Source organism: Elgaria multicarinata, chromosome 2 (assembly GCF_023053635.1).
Source record: "Elgaria multicarinata webbii isolate HBS135686 ecotype San Diego chromosome 2, rElgMul1.1.pri, whole genome shotgun sequence".
In the NCBI taxonomy this organism is placed as follows: Eukaryota; Metazoa; Chordata; class Lepidosauria; order Squamata; family Anguidae; genus Elgaria; species Elgaria multicarinata.
This window is the reverse complement of record NC_086172.1, coordinates 1,940,033-1,956,745: the sequence shown is the minus strand read 5'-3', so window position 1 is coordinate 1,956,745 and position 16,713 is coordinate 1,940,033. Positions and strand designations below refer to the sequence as shown.

General features: G+C 41.5%; 1 protein-coding gene across 2 annotated transcripts in view; it reads right to left on the bottom strand.

Annotated features, from left to right (window-relative positions):
* Positions 1-5,624: 5,624 nt before the first annotated feature.
* The window catches only part of PTCHD4 (patched domain containing 4), a 109,027-nt gene continuing 97,938 nt past the window's right edge, over positions 5,625-16,713 (bottom strand). For both annotated transcript variants that reach the window (XM_063115908.1, XM_063115909.1), the window contains exon 3: positions 5,625-7,258. In XM_063115908.1, coding sequence (XP_062971978.1) covers positions 5,625-7,258 — 1,634 coding nt within the window. The remainder of the gene's footprint in view (positions 7,259-16,713) is intronic.

Sequence of the window (16,713 nt, the reverse complement as noted above, 5' to 3'; positions counted from 1 at the left end):
AGCACACCTGGCGAGTCCATGGGCCTTCACAACATACTTGGGTTTCAATCCCACGCAGCAGGGAGTCTCCCACAACGACTACTCTTCTCTTCTTCTTGGTTGACCTACCTTCTGCCTCTTGTTCATTGTTGCATGGTGTCTCCTGTACTTCTTCCCCTGCAAACTGTCCTTCAGACTCATCCTCCAGAAGCTGAAAGCAGTTGCTTAACTCTAATGATTCCACCGGTGCAGAATGCCTTCTGGTTCTTCTGCTCCTAACTGTCACTCTTTTCCAGAGAGTTTCCTCTTCATTGGCTTTCCTCCCCTCAGCATACTCCACTTCTGCTTCAGCTGGCTGTTGCTCTTCAATCTCGTGTGCTTCTTGTTGCTGTTGCAGTTCCACTGTTCGGTCTAAGAACTCCTCATCTTCTCTTATTCCTTGGAGGGTGGACACTCGCCGCTCAAGTCCTCTCACTTTTTCTTCCAAAAGTGCCACCAGCTTGCACTTGTTGCAGGTATACGCCATGTTGAGATCAGGCAGAAACACGAACATTGCACACCCTTTGCAGGTCACCACCTCTAGGGACTCCTTTCCATCCATATTGTCTATTTCTGCTTTGTTTTTTCCTTTCTGATTATAGTGGAATTGCCTTTACTTTGTCCTGTCCTCTCTAAAGGTACACAACTATATGAGTATGTCTTAAGGGAAAATAAGATTTTTATTTTTTTTTTGGTTTTGTGGGGTGGGTGGGTTTCTCTTTATGTTTTTCTTTGTTTCCCCCCTCTTTTTTTTCTTAGAGACCTCCCCCGCCGAACTCCCCGTCAAACTCCTGTTTGCTCTTCCTGTTCGCTCTCTCTCTGTTCGCTCTCTCTCTGGGAACTGGCTTACTTTTGTAGCTTCTACTTGAGCTGGGCCAGCTGCTCTTCCCTGCTTCTGCTCAGCTCCAAGTCAGGAAACAGAGCATAGGTTCAAAGGAGGGCTTGTCAGGTAGATTTCATAGGAAGACTAAATTCTGGGGCTTCCCTGGCAGATAGATCAAATAGGGACAATGTGCCAGCATTTGTTGGCCAGCTACACTGACATGTTCATGAAAGTAACTGGTTTTTGTTACTTTCTGACATGATTGGTTTGAAGGTCGCCAGAGAGCCTATTTAGGATTTAGAGTCATACACCAGAACCTTTTTGAAAGGTTAGTTTACTTTCAAGCTATAGATGGTGGGGATTTCCTGTCAGAATGCAGGTTGGTTATCTAGGGCTGAACTGTGGCAGGACCTGAATCAATGCCGGTATCACAGGCAGGTTCAGTATGGCTTGAGAGAGAAGGTTAGGCTAAGCTGGTGAACACATGAAGCCATCCTTAATGAAGAAGAGAGTTTTACCTAAACCAACCTCTCATAACTTAGCAGCTCAAGAGGAAACACTCCTGGGCAATTCTAAACTCACTGACGTCACTGCAATGTACCTAGCCTGTAAGGTAGAGCATGACTGGTGATGATGGCAGAACCAGTTGACAGTTGCTTTAAGGTATGTGGGCAAGGAAGAGCAAGAAGCCATGGCTTAACTGATATTTTGCTTGGAGCTGGGTTCTGGTCACCCAACCAAGCTGGACAGCGAGAGATGCTCTCTCCTGAATCCCAGGTCATGTCCAAACAAAGTGTAACATTATTCACACAATTATCAGTTGTGTTTGTTTTTTTAAAAAAGTATAATAGTTGGCAAAGCATCCTGATCTGGATTGGAATCCCAGTGGGAGTGGAAAACCAGTCACACACACACACACATACACACACACACACACACACACACACACACACACACACTATTGCCGTTTGCTCTGGAAGGAAAGCTACCAATGGAAGTTTTCCTTCTAATAGCAATAGCAGATGTTAGGATGCCTGCTCTGGCCAACTGATAGCTAAAACAGATATGCATTTTAATATAAAATTAAACATTTTAAATTGAACATCTGGCTTGGTATCTTGTAAAGGATGTTTCCATTTGTCCTCTTGCAAGGACATCTTTGTATTATTAATTAATTGAGATGCGGGAGGCTGGCTGCCTTCCCTGTCTCTGGGTCTGTATAAACTGACCACGCTCATTTCTTTGGGCCCAATACAAAGTGGTAGTGCATTCCCTCACACACAAAAGGTCCAGTTTGTTTTGAAAAAAAGGGTGGTCCTTCAGCTTTCTTTAAGTTCCTTATGTTTCTGGATGCCTGATGTGTATTTATAATGGCAGTATGGTGGGTATGAATCCTAGTTACACATGAATATGCTGACAAAATTCCTTGTCCCTGGGTATTTAGTATCACTTCTTGTGTGCATCTGGTGACTGGAGGGCTAACTCATTTCCATAAATATGCATTGAAGCCTGTCACTCCTATCAGCCACATTGGTCTACTTGGAATCTCAGAACCAACCTGCATGTGAGAGTATAGCACATGGGTGGCTTGAATGGTTTACAATTACATTTAGCAGCTGCAGGGATCGGGATCATGACCATGGGATGTGGGGAGGGGGCGCATCCTTTTCTCCTTGCCATGGTCCCAGTGAAAACTGCCTGTTCCTAAAGCTGCACTTTGCAGGGTAATTCCCACTGGTGTCCTTTCCTGCCTGCATGGTCCTGATTCTGGTCCCGCCGGCCCACCGCCCTGTGACTATTGTTTGCAATTGTAAAAAAAAAAAAAAAATTAAAGATGCATTTTGCGTCACATGTAGTTTGGCTGGCAGTGTACAAGATTATTATAGTGCTCATCCCTTGCTCCTACTGGCATATCTCATTGCCTCTTCCTGTTGATGCACAGGAAATACATGCAGTATCTAAAGATCACTTTAGTTATGGTAGTTCTTGACTGAGAGAAATATGCCGCCCTGTCTCTCAAACTACAAATCCTAGCATTTCCTGAACAAATATATTGCATGCCTGTGTGCCGGCCATTCACCCTTCAGCTTGCTTTGTTCTAACAATGCCTTTGATTGGCTCTAGCAAATGCCACAGGATCATACAAGATATAGATACTGGAAATACAGACACGGGGAATGTGTGACTTGGAATTTAGCCTCCATGTTTTCATCATGGCAATGTGCTTATAGGCAATGTATGATGGTGGGGTTGGGTCACTTTGGATTGTCAGGGCTGGGTAAAGTGTCCCCTTTCTGCCATCCCAACTCCCTATACTTGGGCCCTCTCTGTATGTGCATTTTCTACTGTATGGGTTCAGGAAGACGGGAGAGTCTGACATATAATATATATATATATATATATATATATCCCAAATCTGGTTTAGCATAGAGTCTCCATCTTCTTCCTGATTTTGGAATGGCAAAACTTCGACACATAGCTTGATTCAAATTCAAGATTCGAAAGGTTTGGTGAACCAAAATATAACATTTAAGTGCTGTTCGAAACATGAACACAAGGTCCATTACAAGGAAAGTATTACTGTAGAAACAAAAGACATTCGTGGGAATTTTGAAACCAGCTACATTTTTTAGGAGATGATTATCCTCAAATATAAATTAATGGAGAAGGAAAACACACGTGAGAGGACATAGTTCCCCACAACATACTTTGCATGACAAAGGTCCCAGTTTCAATCCCTGGCATCTCCAGGAAAAGGGAGCTCTGTGCTGGGGAAGACCCTCTACTTGCAATCTTGGATTGCTGCTGCTGCTACCACCAGTCAGAAGAAATGTTAGTGGGATCAGTGTCTGCATCTCAGTATATCCTATATTCTTGGAGAATATAGCTTTGGATAACGACCTAATCAAAATCTGTTTACCGAACTGGTGTCATGTAAGAAAGGCTAACAACTACAACAAAGAACATGGGCCTGGCTGCAACCGGGGTACAAATCAGCTTAGGGGTCAATAGAGTCCTCTTCTCCCCCACCCCTAGCTTTGCCCTTAGTGATCACATTGCTCTCAGTGGGAGGACCAGGGATATTTTCTACCTATTCATCTGAACATCCCTTCTCCTCCCCAGGTCTTTGCTCGCAAGGTAATCATCACAAGTTATTTAAGGGCCAGCCAGGGAAAGTGAGGAGGGCTCCACTGACCTCTGCATCCGTCCCCTCTCACATGCACAGCTACACACATGGGAGGGCTATTAATTATGCTCTGAAAATGAGCCAAGCTCTTTGAAAGGAATCAAGAATACCAAACCCTCCCGCATTCCCTTTGATATTTCTTTTACACAATGATCATAATATACAGGATATATTTTCAGGAAGACGTTGCTTGTTTATGCAAGGCTAGATTGCATTCAAGAATGCATAAAGCAAACCCTTTCTAAAATGGAAGAGAAAAATACGTGGCTTAACTCAGGGCAAAATTTCACCCCAACTGAGTATTATTGGCTCCTTCTCTTTCCATTCCACCTGTTCTGCTTCTAAGCATGTACACTTGATAAAGCAGGGTCTACCCTTTTGTTACAATAACTCTAATCTCATGCAGTAAGAGACAAATTTACTGCATTCATCTATAATTCTCAACAGCCATAAAGCTTTGTTTTGTCACAGACATTCTTTCAGGCATTTAATAGTAATGCTTTATAAAACCAATTTCCTAAACAGCCTGATGCTTTTAAGTTTAATAACTCGCATTAAAATGTTTTTTCCTCCTTGTGACAAAAGGCATAGTTGACTGATCAGTTTGCCAAAGGAGATGTAAAGCACATGCAGTTTGGAGAATATTTCAAGGGGAAAATGGTATCATTTTACTTTGAACCTCATACACAGTGCTTTACCACAGCTGTGTGCTCAGTACTTCAGGCACAAAAAATGATCACCATGCTGTGTCTATGGAGTGTGATCTATCGTTACTGTTGACACATGTGCCTGATTAGTATTCTGTGTCTAATCTTGGTACAGAGAACGTGTAGGAAGCAAAAGGACAGCACTGCAGTAATTATAGGTAGCACTGCAGTGGCTGAGACCTGGGACGTTTCACAAAATTCAAGTATACTACGTTGTAAAAATCCCTGGTTCCAGGTATCACTCTAACTGTACTAGCTGCGTTGTGAAATGCCGTTTTATAAAAGCTAATGCTGTCTAGTAAATTCCTCCACCATACATATAGTACTTGTAGGAGAGTGTACATTTACACTCTGAACAAATGATACCATTTTCAACTGTGGCATGTAGCGAGATAATGGTGTCTTGGAGTAGGGAAGAACTTTGGCTTTGGTTGAGTATCTACTTTCCCAACTGCATAGGTTTTACTTAGATCAACCTCTAAAAAATAGATATGTCCAGAAATTATAGTCATATGATTTTTACTATATTTTCTTGTTGCCTTTTCTACTCTGAAAGCCTTGTGTCCGTTTTTTATTGGCAGCTTAAGCCAAACCTGGTAAATGTTCTTTTTGATAAAACTGCCAGTACACATTTCCCTTGGGGAAGTGATGGGATTAAAGGGGGGAACAGTATGGAGTGTTCCCCCCCCCACATTTTTTCTTTTTAATGGTTATTATTTTAACAACACTTTCACCTCCATGTGTCATAAATACTCCTTTCTTGGGCTCCCTTTGTCTTCTTTCACGTGGGCTAGCACAAGCAGCGGTGATCTTTACTCTACTTTCCCTGCAGCTCTGTGTAACTTTTTTTGTTTTAGTAATAAAAAACCCACATATGTTCGTGTGACATTCAGACGGCCGTCACATGATCAGGATTCTCTTGAATTTCTATGCATTCTATTTCTTCCCGCTCCTTTCGCTTGGCCCGTTTCTTTTTCTTGTGGTGCTTTTTGGAGGGTGGGAAAAATGTTAGGAAGACGGGTAAAATGACAAAACAGTGCAGGAGTGTGCAACTGCCAGTGAGCAGCAAGCATTTGAACAGTGTGAAGGTCAAGTTTGAAGGCACAAAAAGGAGAGGGACCAACCCAATAAGAAAAGAAGTAACGTTTTGCAAAATGGCTGTTCCATGTTCTTGAAGTGAACTTTTTATACACTGAGTTCGGGTGTGCTCAGACGCTAGTACAAATGTGTAAAGCAAGGGTGCACAGTGATCTATGGAGAAATTCAAAGTGTAAATAAGGCACAGTATAGAAATGCAATCCATGTCTACATTCCATAAAGTCATCAAGCCCAGGACACCCAACTCTATTGAAGTGACAGTAAGTATTAACCAGAAGTTCCCCAGAGGATGAATAACCAGGAAAAAGGTAAGTAACAACACCAGCAAGATGCCAAAGCCTGAAATCAAGACAGGCATAGTTACTGATAGGCTGTATTGGTCCATGAAGACAAAGGTAGGGTTGAATACTATGAACTTGATGCTCTGTTTCAGAGACAGCGGTCTTAGTTTTTCCAGTAACTCTATAACATCTCTTTGTGTTTTTTCACTAGTCCTAGCCACAAGATACATGCGGGAAGCAATTATGCTATTCACATTTCCAGCCTTGGAGAAAATGATGTCATTTTTGAAGTGCTGGAATTCTGGCTTTCTTAAAAAGGAATTTTGGAGGATGCTAAGGAAGTCACTTTGATTGGTGGTGCTAATGTTTCCAGCTCTCAGATATTGATAATATTGTTGAAGCCAGGACAAGGTGTTAAAGCCTTCACTCAGTTTCTTTAAGTCATCTTGTACAGTGCCATTCCAGTACTCGAGAGGCTCGTAGATGTAGAACCCTATCACTGGACTGTAATTGCTGAAGTACTTCTGTTGAATGAGAGCATAGGACACACTTGGAGAATTGCTGGAAAGAAGATTGATAATATTGGCCCCATCACTGATCTGCAAACAGCCCATAAAAGAGAAAGAAGCATAAATGAGATACAGTATCACCACAAATGGCTTAACATAGATGTTGGTAATCCATTCATTATAATGCTCCCGTAGAAAATGTTGGATAAAATGGTTCTGGTATGGATCAGTCTCGTGATGTGAAGAGTGTTGGTGGCCATCACTCATCATGGTTTGGAACCAAACAGGCTTCCTTTCCAGGTATTCTGCAGAGGGGATTTTACAGCAGAAGATACTGTGGTAACGATTCTGCTCCAACTGCCCAGCAAAGACCAGACAGGAGCCAAAGAAGGAGAAGATATAGAAGTAGTTCAACAGGATCGAGATGCACATATTCTGGCAGAAGAGTTTCACAGCCTCAATGTTCGTGAAAGGACTGGCACCCATGCCAAAGGCTATGAAGTACAAAGAGCTTGTCATTGTGTAGGAGACCATTACATCGGAGTAGGCATCTGCAACTCTGTCTTTGAATGGCAAATTTTCTCTGGTTCGGCGCCATCCTGACAGAAGCTCAAACACTCCTTTCGTTCCATGACCTATAGCAATGATAATGAGGAAATATATTAATTTCTTTTCACTGATCACCTTCTTTGACTGTACTTATGAGTGATCTATGAATCTATGGATAATTGGTGTAAAATGGTAATACTTAATTTATTATAATCACTTTTGTAAGTGACTTGGATGCTCTATATCAGTTATTGGCATAGAGTCCTCCTTTCTTTTCTTTTCATTAGTTTTGCTCACAGAAACGACAACTATCTACACAACTACAGTGTGAGAGCATAACTGTGCCCTTGAACTAACACCTTCTTACTCAATCTTCTGAGCTAGATTCCAGAACCCACTCACAAAGAACACCATGATGACTGCCTCTCATGGCTCTGGTGAGAGTCTTTTTCCTCCGCTCTGACTAGGGTGAATGAGTTGATAAAAACTCATGAGCCTCAGGCAGCCTTTAAAGTTGTTTGAGTGAGTAGCATAAGTTCCCAAACTGGAGAGGTGCAGGCATTTGGGAACGGTGGCCAGGTGCAAAAGACTATTCTACACAATAGTTGTGTAGAAGAAAGAATATCAGCAGGTGTCGCTTGTCATGAAAGTAACACCTGTTGAAATCCCCTCTTCTTCACAAGAGCCCTGCCTTCTTTTGCATCTGGTCATTGTAAAGCTTGGCAATTTACTCAGAAGTAAACATTGATGTGAGTAAGGGGTGGGAACAATGACCTTTGCTAATCAGAGATAGGGGGGATTCTAATCTAAAAGCAAGGAGGAGGGGAAGGGGCATTTAAGACTAAAGTGAAGTGTGTGTGTGTGTGTGTGTGTGTGTGTGTGTGTGTGTGTGTGTGAGAGACAGAGAGAGAGAGAGTCAGTCAGTCAGTCAGTCAGTCAGACTTGAGGAAATACTTCAGGTTCTAACATTTCAAACTGCTGGACCTAAATCAATAAAGCAAGGGAAGCAATTGCATAGGGCAAGGCTGGATATTTTTCACTTTCTTTGATGGGACTAACAATTCAAAACAAGTATCTTAAAATAGTAGCAGTTATTTGAAAGCAAATGCTTAAAGCGTTTTACAGCCTGATCCTGTGCTTACTCAACAGGAAGTCCCACTGAGTTCAATGCAGCTCACTCCAGTGTAAGTCTGCATCGGATTGCAATGAACATCTAGGCCTGTATCAGCATGGCTGAGCAGCTGCCAAAGCCCATGGCCCCACTGCTAACAGGCCCATTGCAAAAATTCTTGCAGCCTCCTGGCCCTGGGGCTTAAAGAAGGGGGAGGATTTCATTCAGTTTGCACATTAATATGGACTTCTCAAATGCACACTTGCAGAATCAGTATGTGAACTAGATTTCAGATTTTGTACTTTTTGCACTAAAGTTATCTGAGAAAAAGGAAAATACAAAAATCAAGAATATGCAGACAAAAATGTGTATATTAGTGAAACATACAAAAAGCATTTTATAAGAGAAAATTGCTTGCTATATTAGACAAAGGTTTATATAGAAATGTATATCCATGCAAAAACACATACAAATTTCCATGCAGACTTAAAGAAAAAATTTCAACTTGATGTGGAATGAACTGGAGGATGGAATGAGCTCCCTAAGGAGATTTGTCTGGCATCTACACTATATGCTTTCAGACACCAGGTGAAGACCTTTTTATTCTCTCAGCATTTTAACAGTCTATAAATTCAATTTTAACTTTGCTGTTTTAAATTTGTATTTTGAATTTGTATTGCTGCACTGCTGCTGATTTTATCCTGATTGTGCTTTTATATTGTATTTTATATCATGTTTTTATACTGTTTGTTTTATACTATGAATGGTTTAAATTTTTGTGAACTGCCCAGGCTGCTTTGGCTATTGGGCGGTATAAAAATGCAATAAATAAATAAATAAAATGAGAAACTGAAAAATTGAAATTGAAAGATTGTCTCCATCCCTTTGCTGCTTGTTTACCTGCCCTCTTCAACTTTGAAAGCAGAGAGTTCCAGTGATGCAGTTTGTAAAACTGCATCTGAGAAGTAAGTTTGCCTATGACAACTCATGCCAGAAAAGCATTGTTAGCCTTTATAGTCCATGGCTGACAGGTCTAAAAATGGGGTGGTTGTTGCCTTTGGGAGTGGTTAAACATGGTAGTCGTTTGTTTGCTTTTTATTTTTGCTAGTCCTTAACAGACCAGTAGAATCACAACCTACTCTTCAACATTTTGGAATAACGAAAAGTACTGTCATAGAATCGTTCTCTTTCATTTTCATCTCTTTTATTTTATGCACAATACTTCACATTTGTTGAGTTGTTTTGGCACCTTCTCACATTTGAATATTACACAGTTTCGACTATTCCACACCAGCAGTGCACAACTTGTGGGTCACAAGTGATGCTCAGCAGTGGATTTTGTGCCCCCCCCCATCCACTTCTTCCCACAGCCCAGCTGATCAGAAAGGGGGACCTCAGAAAGACCAAAGAAAGGGGGGAGTTCTTCAGCAGTAAGCAGGGGAACCCCCCTTGTTCCCTCTCATCAGTGACTGGAGAGAACAATTCAAAGATATTTCAACTTTTAAATTTTAGAATCGAGCTGTGCTTTGCATATGCCTGAAAATGGTAGCACTGGGTTTTACATTGGAGTAGACACGCAAAGAAGTGAGCTGTGCTTTGTGCATTTGGTGGTAAAAGGATCAAATTGGTAAGAATTATATGTGTGTGTGTGTGGCTTCCAGCCCCGCTCCACCCCAGCAGACCCCAGGTGAGGAGCCCTTTTCCTATGTCGAGTGTGGGAGAAAGTTCACCACCAAGTGCAGCCTCCAGTCCCATCAGAAAACCCACATGGGCGAGAAACCGTTCAAGTGTAGGTACTGTGGGGAAAGCTACTGGGAGTACCGGAGGTGCCAGAGACACGAGGAAGTCCACACCGGAGATCAGCCAACGTGCCTCGAGTGCAGGAAGCAGTTGTGGATGGAGCTGGAGCTCCTCATACCCCAGTGTGTCCACACCAGGGAGAAGCCCTTCCAGTGTCCCCGCTGTGGAAAAAGCTACCACCGGAAAAATGATTTGGTAAAGCATCTGAAAGATCTGTGCAAAGAGTAATGTTGCATGTTTTTGTGGTTTTTAATTTTTGTATATTGTTTTTAAATGTTTTATCTTATGAAAACCGCCCAGAGAGCTTCAGCTATGGGGCGGTATATAAATGCAATAAATAAATAAATAAATAAATAAATGTGACCCTTGGAGCCAAAAAGGTTGTGCACCCTTGTTTTACACTATTTAAGTATAAACCCACCCACCCACCCCTGGCAAAAACCCCACTACTCATTACCAACAGCCATCATGTCCAATTATTTTACTTGGATCATATATAGAATAGAACCTAGCTCTTTAAAGGTTCATGTAATTGAAAGGAACTGTGCTGACAGATGAAAGGCAAGTTCTGTCTCCTTCCTATCTCTCCTCTCTCATCTCACACTATTGCCCCGCTCGTGCTCTTCGCTCCTCTGATGCCATGTTTCTCGCCTGCCCAAGGGTCTCTACTTCCCTTGCTCGGCTTCGTCCATTTTCTTCTGCTGCCCCTTATGCCTGGAACACTCTTCCAGAACATTTGAGAACTACAAGTTCAACCACAGCTTTTAAAGCTCAGCTAAAAACTTTTCTTTTTCCTAAAGCTTTTGAAACTTGATTTTGTTCTGACTTTATACTGTTAGTTTTACCCTACCCAGTGCCTGTTTACCCTACCCTTTGCCTGTTTGCATTCTCTTCCCCTCCTTATTGTTTTATTATGATTTTATTAGAATGTAAGCCTATGCGGCAGGGTCTTGCTATTTACTGTTTTACTCTGTACAGCACCATGTACATTGATGGTGCTATATAAATAAATAATAATAATAACTAATCTACTTTGAGAGGGTCAACAAACATGTAATCAGGGGTGATCCAGTGGACATTGTTTCTTTGGACTTCCAAAAGGTTTTTGATAAAGTCCCCCACCAAAGACTCCTGAACAAACTTAGCAGTCATGGAATAAGAGGAGAGGTCCTCTTATGGATCAGTAACTGGTTAGAAAACAGAAAGCAGAGAGTAGGAATAAATGCTCAGTTTTCCCAATGGAGGGAAGTAAATAGTGGGGTCCCACAGAGATCAGTATTGGGACGAATTCTTTTCAACTTGTTCATAAATGATCTGGAATTAAGAATGAGCAGTGAAGTGGCCAAATTTGCCGACGACACAAAATTATTTAAGATTGTTAAAACACAAAGGGAAAGGGATCTTTCCAAGCTGGGAGAGTGGGCATCCAAATGGTAGATGCGGTTCAATGTAAGCAAGTGTAAGGTGATGCACATTGGGGCCCCCCAAAAATAAAAACAACTTCAAGTATAACCTAATGGGACCTGAGCTAGCGGTGACCGAACAAGAAGGAGATCTTGGAATTGTGGTGGGCAGCTCAGTGAAAATGTCAACCCGGTGTGCGGCCGTTGTAAAGAAGGCAAACTCTAGGTTAGGCATTATAAGAAAAGGAATTTATTTATTTATTATGAGAATAAAACAGCCAGTATCATACTGCCCTTATACAAATCTATGGTGCGACCACACTTAGAATACTGTGTACAGTTCTGGTCACCACACCTAAAAAAGGATATTATAGAGCTGGAAAAAGTGCAGAAAAGGGCAACTAAAATGATGAAGGGGCTGAAGCATCTACCCTATGAGGGAAGGTTACATCAACTGGGATTGTCTAGCTTGGGAAAAAGGAGGCTAAGGGGAGACATGATAGAGGTGTACAAAATGATGCATGGTGTGGAGAATGTGGATAGGGAGGCATTTCCCCCCCCCTCTCAAAATATTAGAACCCGAGGTCATCCCATGAAGCTGATTGGTGGGAGATTCAGGACAAATAAAAGGAAGTACTTCTTTACACAGTACATTGTTAAATTATGGAACTCACTACTACAAGGTGTAGTGATGGGCACCACTCTGGATGGCTTTAAAGGGGGTTTGGATAAATTCCTGGAGGCAAATGCTATCAATGGCTACTAGCCCTGATGATTGTGTGCTTTCTCCAATATTCGAGGCAGTAAGCCTGTGTGCACCAGTTGCTGGGGAACATGGGTGGGAGGGTGCTGTTGCACTATGTCCTGCCTTGTTGCTCCCTGGCTGATGGCTGGTTGGCCACTGTGTGAACAGAGTGCTGGACTAGATGGATCGTTGGTCTGATCCAGCAGGGCTCTTCTTATGTTCTTATGTATGTGTACGTGTATGTGTACTATTGTTTTACACCTCAATAGAGGTATGAGCAATCAAAAATCAGTATCACATAGCGAAATGTGGAAAAATATGCAGAAAATATACATCTTAGCTTCTTCCCTAAGCGAAATCTAAAAAATAAGCTTTTACTACATGATTTAGGTGCCTCATGTGGCGCAGAGCAGTAAAGCAGCAGTTTCTGCAGCTGAAACTCCACGGCCTGAGTTCGATCCCAGCGGAAGCTGGTTTCAGGCAACCGGCTCGGGTCGACTCAGCCTTCCATCCTCCCGAGGTCAGTAAAAAGAGTACCCAGTTAGCTGGGGGAAAGGTAATAACAACCGGGGAAGGCAACGGCAAACCACCCCGCTATAAGGCCTGCCAAGAAAACATCAGCAAAAGCTGGCGTCCCTCCAAGAGTCAGTAATGACTCAGTGCTTGCACGAGAGGTTCCTTTCCTTTTTTTACAGATTTTGCACCCATGTACTTTGTATCTTGTGTTAATAGGGATTTTAAGTCCCCCATTGGCACGGGGGGAAGGGGCACCGACACACACATGCGATTTCCCAAGGCTCGGGAAATTGCGTATTTCCTCCTTCCATGTTAATTGCAGTCACCGTTAATACAAAAGGGGGAAATGTGTAATTTCCAGAGTTTATGGGGCCTATAGTGTTTTTAAACATGACGGGCACAAACACTTGCCAACAAACACGTTTGTGTGACTGAGAGATTTTTCTTTTCTCCCCCCCCCCCTTCACCCTCAATCTTTCACCAATTTTCCTAAAATTTTCAGGGTATATGAAATATATATTTCTTTCTGGCATGTGCAAATTCTAGGAAGGTTGTTGAAATCCTTTTGATTTTATTAAGTTTAGAATAACCCACCCCCTGATTTTCATTTAACTCTTATTTTTCTGATTCACATTATCTGTGGCTCCAATAAACTAGATAAAAACCTGAATTATAACTACATTCAATACTGATGAAACTGATATCAGCATTGAAAATGTATACCATATGGTTGCAGGATTGGAGTCACAACTGGCTAATAGAGAAAATGCTTAGCTACCAAGGCCAGCCAGAATTTGTGGACCCCTGCCAAGGAATTGCTGTGCTTTGTAGAACTGAGCTGTAATCCACAACATCTGTTTCCTAAAGCTTTTGTTTAACTTACAACCCAGTTCTTTAGGCTACACGTCCTGCATATCACAGAAGATATCTAACACACAAGTGGCATGAAGAGCATATTTCCTTATTAACACATAAACTCATACTCTAAGACAGGTACCACTATCCTCATAAATAGCTCCAGTGGAATCAGGAGAAATCCTGTGGTTGGCATTGCAATCCCATGCAAATTTACCTGAGAATAAATCCCATTAAGCTCAGTGGGAATTAGGGGACATGAATAGGATTGTGCTATGAATCACTCCAATTACATAAAAGCTGGAGCATTGATTCTTATTCAACAATTCTGAAATTCTAAAGAGAATTTTCACATGATATGATATAGCAAGCTGTTCAATGGCTGCAATGAACTGAAGGTATTTTCGACCTTTATTTGTACAAGTAACATGGAACTGTATTTTAAATTGGTGGCTACACAATACATGAGGGCTTCAATCTTTCTCATTTAAATTCAATATGAGTTTTGCCATTGATTTCTTACAGGAATAGAATAGGACAGGTAGAACAGAACAGACTTCAGTTTTCCCGCTGCTTTGCCTAAATGGGGCATCCATTGTGCTTTGGGAGATGGATGAATTAACTTTTGCTTTTTGCCAGGCCAGTAAGCACAGTCAGCCAGGAAGCAAGACAGCAGCAGGGAGTTAAAATTAGCTTTGCTTTTTATTTGCCAAGAGAAAGTATGGGAGCAGTGGATAAACAAATTTATCTGTTTTGTTTTTAGGAGAAAGGTAATAGTTTTAAATCAACAATGAACTTGTAGATTCTGTTTGCTCAGTAAGACCTCCTTGATTAACTTGTGTAATTGGTTACAACAATGTAAGAAAATAAAGAAAATAAGCAAAATAGAATAGCTTTTAAAAATATCATCCAGCTGTGCCAGTGGTATTAGGCATACTTCAGTCACTCTGCAAGGCCTCAGATCACCCCAAACTCTCCTTTCCTTTTCCTATATCTTCAATATAAATTGCGTATAACTATGGGGATTTCTAGACGCCTAGCTTCTGAGCAACTTGATTCAATTTCCCCCTCTATTTTCTTACTGATAAGGTTTATGTTTCACTGCCTTTTTCATTTTCAACATTCATTGTCGTCACTTTCAACCTGGATTAATTTTCCTATCTGGACTTTCTGAGCCTTATATATTGGACCCTGAGAGAGATCTTCTCCATTCTACGTCTAAGCTTGTTCTTCAGATCTCTGCTTGGAATAGGTAGCTATAATTTTCCTTTTCCTTATTCCTTCCTTTACTCTAAAAGTTTAGACTACCCTGCTATATAGTTGAAAGTTTTCAACACTGCATTAACTAGTTTGGACTGGTGGGTAATATTGTATTCTAATAGGCCTCTGCAAGAGTTAAACTGTAGTTTACCTTCCATATTATAATCTTTGCATGTAACCTATGTGGCTCATGGGTACAAATGTATTTTCTCTGTAATCTTTGCATGTTTCACATGTTCCTTCTGCATGTGATGTTCTTTTACATTTACTTTTTTTAAAAAATGCCCTTCTTCATAGAAAGTGCAATGGTCATACCTCTTATGGCATAATGACTATATTAAAGATGCCGCAGCAGTTCAGAAACATGGTGATATTTCTCTTTATGTGGATATTAGGCTTTCCGCTAAACTACCTTCTCAGTCAGATTAACTTTTAAATTAACTCAAATGGTTTATTATCATTACATAAAGGCCCTGTTCACATGATCATGGGGGGAAGGGAGGGTAAAGTATCTATGGAGTGAGGAGGGATAGTAAAACAACAATATGTGCAACCTGTCACATAACCATTACCCTGCAGAGCACCATGGTTTACTTACACCTCCCCACTCCGTGGATACTTTTGCACCTTCCACTGCAGCACCAGTATATCCCACTGGGCACCACGATGTGAATCAGGCCGCAGCCGCCACCCCAGTCACCCAATGGGGTACACAACCACAGAAAAAGTCCACGTTGGCAAGACCATCACCAGAACAGTTGGCCGCTCTTGCCAGCAAACTCTGTGGTTACTGACTTCTTAATTTTTTCATTGTACCCCATGGAGTTCCCATCAAACAACAAGGGAACCACCATGGATGCCCGCTAACTCTGCTGCAGAACGTAGGTAGCGGGCATGGGTATTTCAACCACTGGGGGTTGGGTGTTAACATCCACCACACCACCTGTTAACCCGCCATGGATCGCATTTTTGAGTGATCCACAGTGGGCTGGCATGTCATCTGAACAGGTCAATTTTTAATAAAGAGAAATGAGAGTAACACTACTAGAACACAGAATCAGGTGGAATTGAGTGACAGACAGGTTCATCCTCTAATCATAGGGCACATTTCACTAGGGACTCTCCAATCAGTATTATTATTATTATTATTATTATTATTATTATTATTCAATATTTATATACCACTCAATTATCTAACACAGATTCCAGAGTGGTGAACATAGGTAGAAACAGTAAAAGAAAGATTTTTTTTAAAAGGAAATTATTATTATTATTATTATTATTATTATTATTATTTATTTATTTATTTATTTATTTATATAGCACCATCAATGTACATGGTGCTGTACAGAGTAAAACAGTAAATAGCAAGACTCTGCCGCATAGGCTTACAATCTAATAAAATCATAGTAAAACAATAAGGAGGGGAAGAGAAGGCAAACAGGTACAGGGTAGGGTAAGCAGGCACAGGGTAGGGTAAAACTAACAGTATAAAGTCTGCACAACATCAAGTTTTAAAAGCTTTAGGAAAAAGAAAAGTTTTTAGTTGAGCTTTAAAAGCTGCGATTGAACTTGTAGTTCTCAAATGTTCTGGAAGAGCGTTCCAGGCATAAGAGGCAGCAGAAGAAAATGGACGGAGCCGAGCAAGGGAAGTAGAGGCCCTTGGGCAGGCGAGAAACATGGCATCAGAGCGAAGAGCACAGTAGTGGCTAGTCAGTAGAGGAAGGCTTGAGAGTTGTTTTCAGGTGGCGCAGATAGCAGCGTAGTGTTCACGCCTGCCTGACCTCCAGGGGCAGAGAGTTCCAGAGAAGGGGACACTACACTAAAGGCTCTTCTCCTGGTGGATTCCAA